Here is a 10931-nt window from a genome sequence, read left to right on the forward strand (position 1 = left end):
AGAGCCGGTGTTGTGTCTGATTACGCTGCCTGTGGATTTGCGCTGCCCCGCATGCGCAGGAGGAGACTGTGTGGCCATATTTCCTATAGAATGATGCTGCTGGAGGTAAAATACGAAATATCTCCGCTCCACCACCTCTTACACTCCCTAAATTTTCAGGGTAGGGGGGGGACCCCCCGAACTACCTCTATACCAAATTGCAGCCCCCGAGACCCGCTGGTTCAGGAGATAGGTTACAGTAACCTATCTCGGGAACCAGCGGGTCTCGGGGGCTGCAATTTGGCATAGAGGTCGTTCAGGGGGTCCCCTCCCTACCCTGAAAATTTAGGGAGTGTAAGAGGTGTGGGAGCGGAGATATTTCGTATTTTATCTCCAGCAGCATCATTAACTTCACACTGAGCATGCGTGCTACTCTGTGTGGAAGGGAGCTTCCGGGCAGCGCGATCAGACATTACACTGGCGCTGAGACGTCGTCTGATGCACACCTTGATACCAGGAAAAACCAACAGATGTCGCTATGTAAGCAGCAGAATATTCAGCTGTAATATAATGTACGGTTGCGCTGTGCGGCGCTCTCATTCAGCTGTAATATAATGTACATCCAAAAAAAAAAAAAAAAAAAAAAAAAAAAAAAAAAATAATGTACATCCAACAGATGGCGCTATGCGGCGCTCTCATTCAGCTGTAATGTAATGTACATCCAACAGATGGCGCTGTGCGGCGCTCTCATTCAGCTGTAATATAATGTACATCCAACAGATGGCGCTGTGCGGCGCTCTCATTCAGCTGTAATATAATGTACATCCGACAGATGGCGCTGTGCGGCGCTCTCATTCAGCTGTAATATAATGTACATCCAACAGATGGCGCTGTGCTCACTAAGCTGCATTACAATATACATCCAACAGATGGCGCTGTGTGGCAGTTGCATTACAATATACATCCAACAGATGACGCTGTTCGCCGTTCTCATTCAGTTGCATTACAATATACATCCAACAGATGGCGCTGTTCGCCGTTCTCATTCAGTTGCATTACAATATACATCCAACAGATGGCGCTGTGCGCTGAGTTCACTAGCTGCATTACAAAATATATCCAACAGATGGCGCTGTACGCTGTGCTCACTAAGCTGCATTACAAGATACACCCAACAGATGGCGCTGTGCCGTTCTCATTCAGTTGCATTACAATATACATCCAACAGTCTCACTTAGCTGCATTATAATGTGCAATTGTGCATCCAGCAGATGTCGCAACTGCATCATAATAGGACAGCCGGGATGACACAGGAAGCCGATCACAGGAGATTGGAAAATGAAGAGTACAACAAAGGAGGGGTGTGAGGGGTCTTCTCCTGTCCCTCGCTCCCGGGACCCGGGGCCCCTGTGCCCGCTGATGAGCCCTGCAGGACCCCGAGCACAGGACTTCATGAGCAGCCAATCTACAGCTGCCCACACACCATGCAATCTGTACAATCGCCCCTCCTCGGGGTCTCGCCTGATGACTGGCTCCCGGTATTCTGGCAGCTTCCATCCTACACGTGCTGAGGGGTACCAGGGCCTGCAAGGGCTTCAGGTCTGGTGCACCTGGACTTTTGCTTGTCCCACAGCATTCATATCTACACTTTACAGCAGACACGGATCTTCAGACGATTGGACGTTCCTCATTGGAAAATCGTATTCAAACCTTGGGTGCCTTTATAAAATAAAAACCATCTGTGCAGTTTCCTCTGAGGCAGGCATATATGTGTATACAGTGCCGTTACTTAGTCTCTGTGATGTCCCATGCACCAGATGTTCACCATCTCCACTGCTCTCTCCCAGGACACACAACTGCTGATGTACATGGAATGCAGAGCTCAGGGTAAGCTCTGATAATAGAAAAATTAGACTTGGGTGTCAAGAACCGGCCCGCGGCACGCCTGCGTATACGGTTCCCGACTGCGGGTTTGACCAGATTAAGCGGGGAACAGCCTTATTTAAGCTACAAACAAGGCTGGAACCCCTCAAAACACCTCTCACTGCCACCACTAGCGTTGCTAGACACTTCCACTCTGCTGTCGAGTCCTCAGCGCGCACTCCGCGTTTTCGTATTTGGGTCAGCTTTGCGCTTAGGCCAAATACGGGAACGCCACGCACCCACACACACACACAGTTGCAATCTTACACTGTCGTGAAGCAAAGACCCACTAACAGTCGTTCCGAACGATACTGTTAGCTACTCGCACTGGCGTTGTTCGTACGTTGGGTCAGCTGCGCGCTTAGGCCAACGTATGACAAACGCCCCCACACACAATGCAATTACAATTTCCTACGGTAGTGTTGCTCAAGCGTACAATTAGGCATGAACTTATACACGGTTACACTTCAGTCTCTTCTAGGCTATGAGTGTTAGTTTAGTACGGCAGAAGTCCAACTTATTAAATAATAATTTAATATTCCAGAAAAAACATAGAACAGTGCAGAACTGAATATATACAAAAAGATTACAAAAAAACAAAGTAAAAATAGTTACAAGATAAAATGTACAAAGATAACACACAAAGCGATTTTGCTTACCAAAATAAACGGGAAATAAACGTACCAGCGTATCGATCTGGTGTTGTTGCGGGCGGTACGCACTTCTGGTCAGGAACCAGGTTAGTTCTAGCCGTGTGAGCTACCTCCAAGAACTACCAGTTGTGGCTATCCTAGCTGCGGTTTTATACTATGAAATACGCCTAGAGGCTGCAACTTCCTTGGGGAGGGGAGGACTAGTTTTTAATAACATCCTCAGACATAATTTAATTTCCCAGAGATCTGACATCCGCATGTGAACAGTGTCCTATAGCACACACACAACAAAAGACTTTGTTAACCTCCAATCTCCCCAGGTTACAGGTGACAATTGATTAAGGCTTTCACATTGCTGACAGTACTTCCTAGCTGATCAAAGATAAGGAGGTTGCACCTCCACCAATAATTCAATTTCCACAGGTAAAAAATGGTATCAAAAGGACTTCACCCATTTCTAATAGCCTGTCATGTACATTTCAGAGGTTCCTGTGTTAGTCTCCAGACACTGGTCCTCTGGCTTAGTGTATTGAGACAATGGGCCATCTCCTGAGTTCAAACAGCCAGGCAGATAATCCCATTAGCACTCTCAGAGGAACTGCATACAGACTCAAAGCACCTCATGGTCAAGACAATCACCCATTTCCTGGCCCCAAGCAACTCAAGGTAACAGCCCCCTTCTGGCAGACTTACACGGAACACAGGCAGAAAAATGAAAGAATATATTCCTTTATTCCTAACATCATCAGCACCCCAATATATCACCACAACTCCCCTCTTTAGAATGGGGCAAGGCAGATGATCTTCCCAGATTATCCTGCCAGCACCTACATTGTTGGTTCTGCTTGACGGGACAGTCCATCAGCATTCCCATGATTGCTCCCCTTCCTATGTTGAATGGTGAAGCTATATTGTTGGAGAACTAAGCTCCATCTCAGCAGTTTTCCATTGTCCCCAGAAACCCGATGTAACCAACTAAGAGGGTTGTGGTCGGTTACGACGGTGAATACACGACCGTAGAGATAGTGCTGCAGCTTTTGTAGGGCCCATACAATTGCCAAGCACTCCTTCTCTATGGTGGCGTAAGCTACCTCCCGGGGTAGCAGCTTCCGACTTAAGTACAGAATCGGATGTTCTTCCCCAGTTTGGTTTACCTGGCTTAATACAGCACCTAGGCCAAAGGCTGAGGCGTCCGTCTGGACTACAAACCGTCGGCTGAAGTCTGGCGCTTGCAACACGGGAGGGCTGGCTAGGGCCCTCTTCAGAGCTGTGAATGACTGTTCACATTCTGGTGTCCAGAGAATCTGCTTGGGCAGCTTCTTTTTTGTGAGGTCTGTCAAGGGCTTGGCGAGGGCACTGTAGCTGGGGACAAACTTTCTATAGTACCCCGCAGTCCCTAAGAAGGACTGAATCTGCTTCTTCGTGTGGGGGGTGGGCCAGGACACAATGGCATCTACCTTCCCAGTATCTGGACGAAGCTCTCCCCCCCCCACCACATGTCCCAGGTACTGTACCTGTTTCATGCCTATCTGACACTTGCTAGGCTTGACTGTTAGTCCTGCTGCAGTGATGCGCCCCAAAACCTGTGACAGCTGCGCTAAGTGGTCGTTCCAGTTGGCGCTAAACACGGCGATGTCATCTAGGTAGGCGACAGCGCAGTGTTCCAAACCTTCCAGGAGACCATTTACAACCCTTTGGAAGGTGGCTGGGGCGTTTTTCATCCCAAAAGGCATCACATTAAACTCAAACAGACCTGAGGGGGTGATAAAGGCAGACCTCTCCCGTGCCTCAGCTGTTAGAGGGACCTGCCAGTATCCCCGACTCAAATCCACGATTGTTAGATATTGCGCGCCAGCTAGCTTATCTAACAATTCGTCGACCCTCGGCATTGGGTAAGCATCTGATGCAGTTATCAAATTTAGTTTTCGATAATCTACACAGAACCGAGTGGTCTGGTCCCGTTTGGGTACTAGCACTACAGGTGATGCCCATGCGCTGTGCGACCGTTGGATCACCCCTAGTGACAGCATTTCCTCAATCTCCTTGCTGATGTGGGCCTGAACCTCAGGGGAGACTCTATAGGCTGACTGTCTAACCGGCTTGTTATTTCCGGTGTCAACATGGTGTACAGCCAGGCTGGTCAGACCAGGGCGGGCTGTAAAGGTACCACGGTAAAGGGTCAGCACATCAGATAGCCCAGCCTGCTGCTCTGCTGTCAACTCCGGATTGATCTGCACCTCGGTAACAGAGTCGGTTTCCTGGGTGGATGCCAGGATGTCAACCAGGGCCTCTGCTTCACCGTCCGGTAGTAAACTGCAGACAGGGAGAGCGCAAGCGGTTCTATCATGGTGTTCCTTTAACATATTGACATGGTATGTTTTCAGCTGCTTACCTCGGTCATCCAGCGCGACCACATAGGTCACATCACTAATCTTCCTATGTATGGTATAGGGCCCATCCCAAGCGGCCTGCAGCTTATTCTGTCGCATCGGGTTTAGGACCCATACCTTGCGACCTACCTCATAAACTCTCTCCCTAGCCCCGTGGTCATACCACTGCTTCTGGGTGGCCTGGGCTTGAGTCAGATTCTCTCGCACTAACCCCACCAGGGTGTCCATCTTTTCCCGGAACTTCAGAACGTATTCCACTATGGAGACCCCGGGGCCCATATCCTGCCCCTCCCAGACCTCTCGAATGAGATCGAGGGGTCCGCGTACCCTCCTCCCATATAATAGCTCAAAGGGCGAGAACCCGGTGGATGCCTGGGGCACCTCACGATAAGCAAACAGTAAGTGGGGCAGGTATCGCTCCCAGTCTCTCCCTTGCGATTCAACAAACACCCTTAGCATCTGTTTTAGAGTACCATTAAACCGCTCACATAACCCATTTGTCTGGGGGTGGTAAGGGCTGGCCAGGATGTGTTCTACCTGCATCTGCTTACAGAGGCATTCCATTAGGCGCGACATGAATTGCGGGCCGTGATCGGTGAGCATTTCGCGGGGAAAACCGACCCGTGAGAAAATGCGCACCAATGCGTCCGCAACCTTGTCTGCCCGTATGGAGCTCAGGGCTACAGCTTCAGGGTAGCGAGTGGCATAATCTACCACCGTAAGAATGAAACGTTTCCCTGTGCTGCTGGGTACCGCTAGAGGCCCAATTATGTCAACAGCAACCCTTTGGAAGGGCTCCTCTATTAGGGGTAAGGGCCTCAGTGGGGCTTTGTCGGTGTCACCTGCTTTGCCGACCCGCTGACAGGCGACACAAGACCGGCAAAAATCAGCAATATCTGTCCCCATGTGGGGCCAATAAAAATTGTGGGCAAGCCGGGATTTGGTCTTGCGGATCCCCAAGTGACCAGCCAGGGGCACCTCATGTGCTATTCTCAATAGCTGCTCCCTGTACCTGTGAGGAACAATCAACTGCCGGTCGGCCTCCTCCACTTCAGACGGCTCAGAGGGAATAACCTCTCTGTACAGTCTGCCGTGTTCCCAGTACACCCTCACTTTGTCGCCCTCCACCGGTGCCCTGTCCGCCAGACTCCTGAGCTCTTCCAGGCTGCTATCAAGTCGCACAGCCTCGGAGAACTCAGCGCTGTCGGCCACAGGCACCAGGGAGGTGGCAAACTGAGAGGCCTCTGGGTTCTCAGAGCCAGGCTCTGAAGTGGAAGAGCCTGACCCAGTGACATCAGCCCCTTCAGTGGACAATTCGTCTGCTGCAGCCCGGTGAGCACTGCGGGTCACCACTGCAGCTGACGGAGCGTTCACTGTACACATGTCATTATGCAACCCATCACATTTTACATCAACATTATCTGCATTCATGGTAACAACGTGTCCTCCTCCAGGCCTGGGCACTGGAGACTCACTAGGGCTGGCTCCTAGTACACAGTCCGTAGCCCCTGGGGCCTCACCAGCACTCCCCGCTTGCACAGCATTATCACACAGTACCTTGCAAGAGTCCTGAACTTCTGCGGGGGATGCAGGCTCCATGGGGTGTGGAGTAGGCTCATACCGGGCCACTAACCGTCCCAGGTCAGTACCCAACAAAACGTTTGTGGGGATGGCATCCGTTACCCCCACTTCTTTCATTCCGCTGCCGGCCCCCCAATCCAGGTGGACCAAGGCGGTGGGTATGGCGGGGGTGACACCCCCAACTCCTTTGACAGCCATAGTCTTGCCAGGAATGTACTCCTCAGGGTTCACAAGCTGGGGGTGCACTAGAGTCACCTCTGCTCCAGTGTCTCTTAGACCGGTGGTAACCGTATCCCCAACCGTGACAGGTTGCAGATTCTCTGCATAGCTACCTGCATTCCTGGTGGCACACAACGCATTCCGGGCCCCGCCCAGAGTTTGGGGCTTCCTTCTTCTTTTCTGGGCACGTAGCACTGATGTGACCCGGTTTGTTACAGGCAAAACATCTCCGAGTGTCAACGGTGGCTGTTCTACCTCCAGGCGGCTGCGGGACCTGGCTTCGCTGGGTGCTCAGAGGAGAAGGTCTCGCAGGCTTTTCTCCCTTCCAGCTGGGCGCCATAGTCCTCCGAAAATCAGATGCTCGATTGGACGTGTAGGCATCAGCAACTTTCGCGGCCTCATCCACGGTCTTTGGCTCTCGGTCCCGTACAAACTGCCGGACCTCAACAGGGCAAGTGTGGAGGAACTGGTCTTTTATTATCAGTTCCTGCAGGGCATCAAAGGTTTCAACAGCCAGTCCTTTTACCCACTGCTGGAAGGCAGTGCGCAGGTTGCAAGCATGATCCAGGTAACTGTCATTAGGACCTCGCTGCACTGTCCTGAAACGTTTGCGATACACCTCTGGCGTGAGGTGGTATCGCGCAATGATGGCTTTCTTAATTGCCTCAAAGTCTGTTTCTTCCTCCTGGGGGAGACTCACAAACGCCTCCAGGGCCTTGCCTCTCAGCCCTGGTGTGAGGTATCTTGCCCACTGCTCACGGGGCACCCCATACTGCCGACAAGTCCTTTCAAACCCCTGTAGGAAAGTGTCTATGTCAGAGTCCTTGTCCATAGCGGGGAACTTATCCAGGGGGATTCTGTGGACTCGCTCACCTTCGCGTTCTGCGGGTCCAGCAGACCGGTTCTGCTGCTGAAGTTTAGCCAGCTCCAGCTGGTGTTGCCGTTCAGCTCTTCCCTCCTCTGCCCGGAGTCTGTCCCTCTCGGCCTGGAGTCGCTGGGCAGCTTGTTCCCTCTCTGCTTGTCGTATTTCCCTCTCTGCTTGCCGATGTTCCAGAATCAGCTTTAGGCGCAGTTCGGGCTCAGCCGAACCTAGTAGCTGTAGGTCGGCTTCCAGAGATGTCATCTCCGTGTTAGGTGGATCATCCAGGACATCGTCTCCACTCGCATCCTGTGGCGGGAGCGATTCCTCCTCTGGCGTGTCGTGAGCTGCATCTGCTGACGTTGAAGCACGGGCTCGCTCTGCCTCATCATGCTCCTCGAGCGCACAAACTAACTGCTCCTTAGTCTGGCCGCTCACCGTCTCGATGCCTTTGTGCTCACACAGGTTGAGTAGTATCTCTTTGTTTTGCCTTGCATAGCTGGATGCTTTCTGAGCCATCGTGTTGCACAAAATAAAAAGAAAAAAAAAGGGGGGGGAAGGGAAAGCAAAACACCAAGTGTGTATCTTTGAACAAAAAAAAAAAACGTATATAGATTCTGCACTGAGTAGACTTCTGTAGGCTAGTTGCTTCTAGCAAGCTTCCAGCCTTTAGTACTCAGAATAGCGAGCTAAACTGCGTACTAATGTACTAAACGATGCCACCACTGCCAGCCAATTATGTCAAGAACCGGCCCGCGGCACGCCTGCGTATACGGTTCCCGACTGCGGGTTTGACCAGATTAAGCGGGGAACAGCCTTATTTAAGCTACAAACAAGGCTGGAACCCCTCAAAACACCTCTCACTGCCACCACTAGCGTTGCTAGACACTTCCACTCTGCTGTCGAGTCCTCAGCGCGCACTCTGCGTTTTCGTATTTGGGTCAGCTTTGCGCTTAGGCCAAATACGGGAACGCCACGCACCCACACACACACACACAGTTGCAATCTTACACTGTCGTGAAGCAAAGACCCACTAACAGTCATTCCGAACGATACTGTTAGCTACTCGCACTGGCGTTGTTCGTACGTTGGGTCAGCTGCGCGCTTAGGCCAACGTATGACAAACGCCCCCACACACAATGCAATTACAATTTCCTACGGTAGTGTTGCTCAAGCGTACAATTAGGCATGAACTTATACACGGTTACACTTCAGTCTCTTCTAGGCTATGAGTGTTAGTTTAGTACGGCAGAAGTCAAACTTATTAAATAATAATTTAATATTCCAGAAAAAACATAGAACAGTGCAGAACTGAATATATACAAAAAGATTACAAAAAAACAAAGTAAAAATAGTTACAAGATAAAATGTACACAGATAACACACAAAGCGATTTTGCTTACCAAAATAAACGGGAAATAAACGTACCAGCGTATCGATCTGGTGTTGTTGCGGGCGGTACGCACTTCTGGTCAGGAACCAGGTTAGTTCTAGCCGTGTGAGCTACCTCCAAGAACTACCAGTTGTGGCTATCCTAGCTGCGGTTTTATACTATGAAATACGCCTAGAGGCTGCAACTTCCTTGGGGAGGGGAGGACTAGTTTTTAATAACATCCTCAGACATAATTTAATTTCCCAGAGATCTGACATCCGCATGTGAACAGTGTCCTATAGCACACACACAACAAAAGACTTTGTTAACCTCCAATCTCCCCAGGTTACAGGTGACAATTGATTAAGGCTTTCACATTGCTGACAGTACTTCCTAGCTGATCAAAGATAAGGAGGTTGCACCTCCACCAATAATTCAATTTCCACAGGTAAAAAATGGTATCAAAAGGACTTCACCCATTTCTAATAGCCTGTCATGTACATTTCAGAGGTTCCTGTGTTAGTCTCCAGACACTGGTCCTCTGGCTTAGTGTATTGAGACAATGGGCCATCTCCTGAGTTCAAACAGCCAGGCAGATAATCCCATTAGCACTCTCAGAGGAACTGCATACAGACTCAAAGCACCTCATGGTCAAGACAATCACCCATTTCCTGGCCCCAAGCAACTCAAGGTAACAGCCCCCTTCTGGCAGACTTACACGGAACACAGGCAGAAAAATGAAAGAATATATTCCTTTATTCCTAACATCATCAGCACCCCAATATATCACCACATTGGGTGATAAAATTATGTCGCCTTTCTATAAATGTGCATAATCATTTATTAACAAATGGTATAAAGCATATCCAGAGATAATAGTAAGCATTATATTATTATTTATTATTATGTAGTATTTATATAGCGCCATCATCCTCTGCAGCGCGGTACAGTTTATTTCACTGCTGTTGCCTGGAGTGCTAGCAGGAGGGCCTGGTGCTCATCCCCCTGCATCATACTGATGTACTTCTCTCAGCAGTGGCGTAGCTATGGAACTCTGGGCCCCAGGGCAAGTTTTAAGCCTCATCCACACAGTACAATTTTCCATTAGATAGCCGGATCTGTTAGAGAAATCTAATAAGAAATTGCATAGTGTGTAGATGTCCAAACTGTTTCAGATCAATTTTGCGATAGATTTTGCTTTGATAAGTACCCAAAATCCATTGCAAAATCTAACGCAATTCGATTGGACCGGTTGGAAATTATCTAATAGATCTGTCTTAAGGCGCGTACACACGCCATACTTCTGCAAACGACGGGTCCGCCAGACCCTCCCACTGGGCGGACGTTCTGCCGACAGTTGCACGCTCAGCGGATCTGTCAGAAACAGTCTTATCAGTCTGCCGACAGTGTGTACACATGTGCTGCTGTCGGCAGAATGTCCGCCCAGCGGGGAAGGTCTGGTGGACCTGTCGTTTGCAGAAGTATAACGTGTGTATGCGCCTTAATAGATCCAATCTGACTGAAAATTGTACCGCGTAGATGAGGCTTTACATCATAGTGAGGGTCCCCAGGCACTCTATACATAACAATTGATACGGTGCACCAAAACCTGCCAAGGACAGCCACAGTGTCAGAGGTGCAAGAAGGGAATGGGGAAACGCTTGTTACTGATTACCCCCAAGCAGTCTATACATAGCAATCCCTGCCAATGGCAGCTACAGTGTCAGATGTGCAGGAAGGGGATGGGGAACAGCTTGTTACTGATTACCCCCAAGCAGTCTATACATAGCAATCCCTGCCAATGGCACCTACAGTGTCAGAGGTACAAGAAGGGGGCGGAGAGCAGCTTGTTACTGATTACCTACCAAGCACTATACATAGCAATCCCTGCCAATGGCAACTACAGTGTCAGAGGTGCAAGAAGGGGATGGGGAACAGCTTGTTAGTGATTACCC

At 49.9% G+C, this 10931-nt stretch overlaps 1 protein-coding gene across 1 annotated transcript; it reads right to left on the reverse strand.

Moving 5' to 3' along the window:
• Positions 1–6556: 6556 nt before the first annotated feature.
• Positions 6557–8105, reverse strand: LOC137570309 (uncharacterized; the record flags this gene model as incomplete). Its single annotated transcript, XM_068278950.1, has 3 exons — positions 6557–6866; positions 6898–7703; positions 7746–8105. Coding segments are annotated over 3 exons (1476 nt in total), but the record flags the coding sequence as incomplete, so codon positions are not given.
• Between the last annotated feature and the right edge of the window lie 2826 nt (positions 8106–10931).

The sequence above is a fragment of the Hyperolius riggenbachi genome, chromosome 4, assembly GCF_040937935.1.
Source record: "Hyperolius riggenbachi isolate aHypRig1 chromosome 4, aHypRig1.pri, whole genome shotgun sequence".
Taxonomy (NCBI): domain Eukaryota; kingdom Metazoa; phylum Chordata; class Amphibia; order Anura; family Hyperoliidae; genus Hyperolius; species Hyperolius riggenbachi.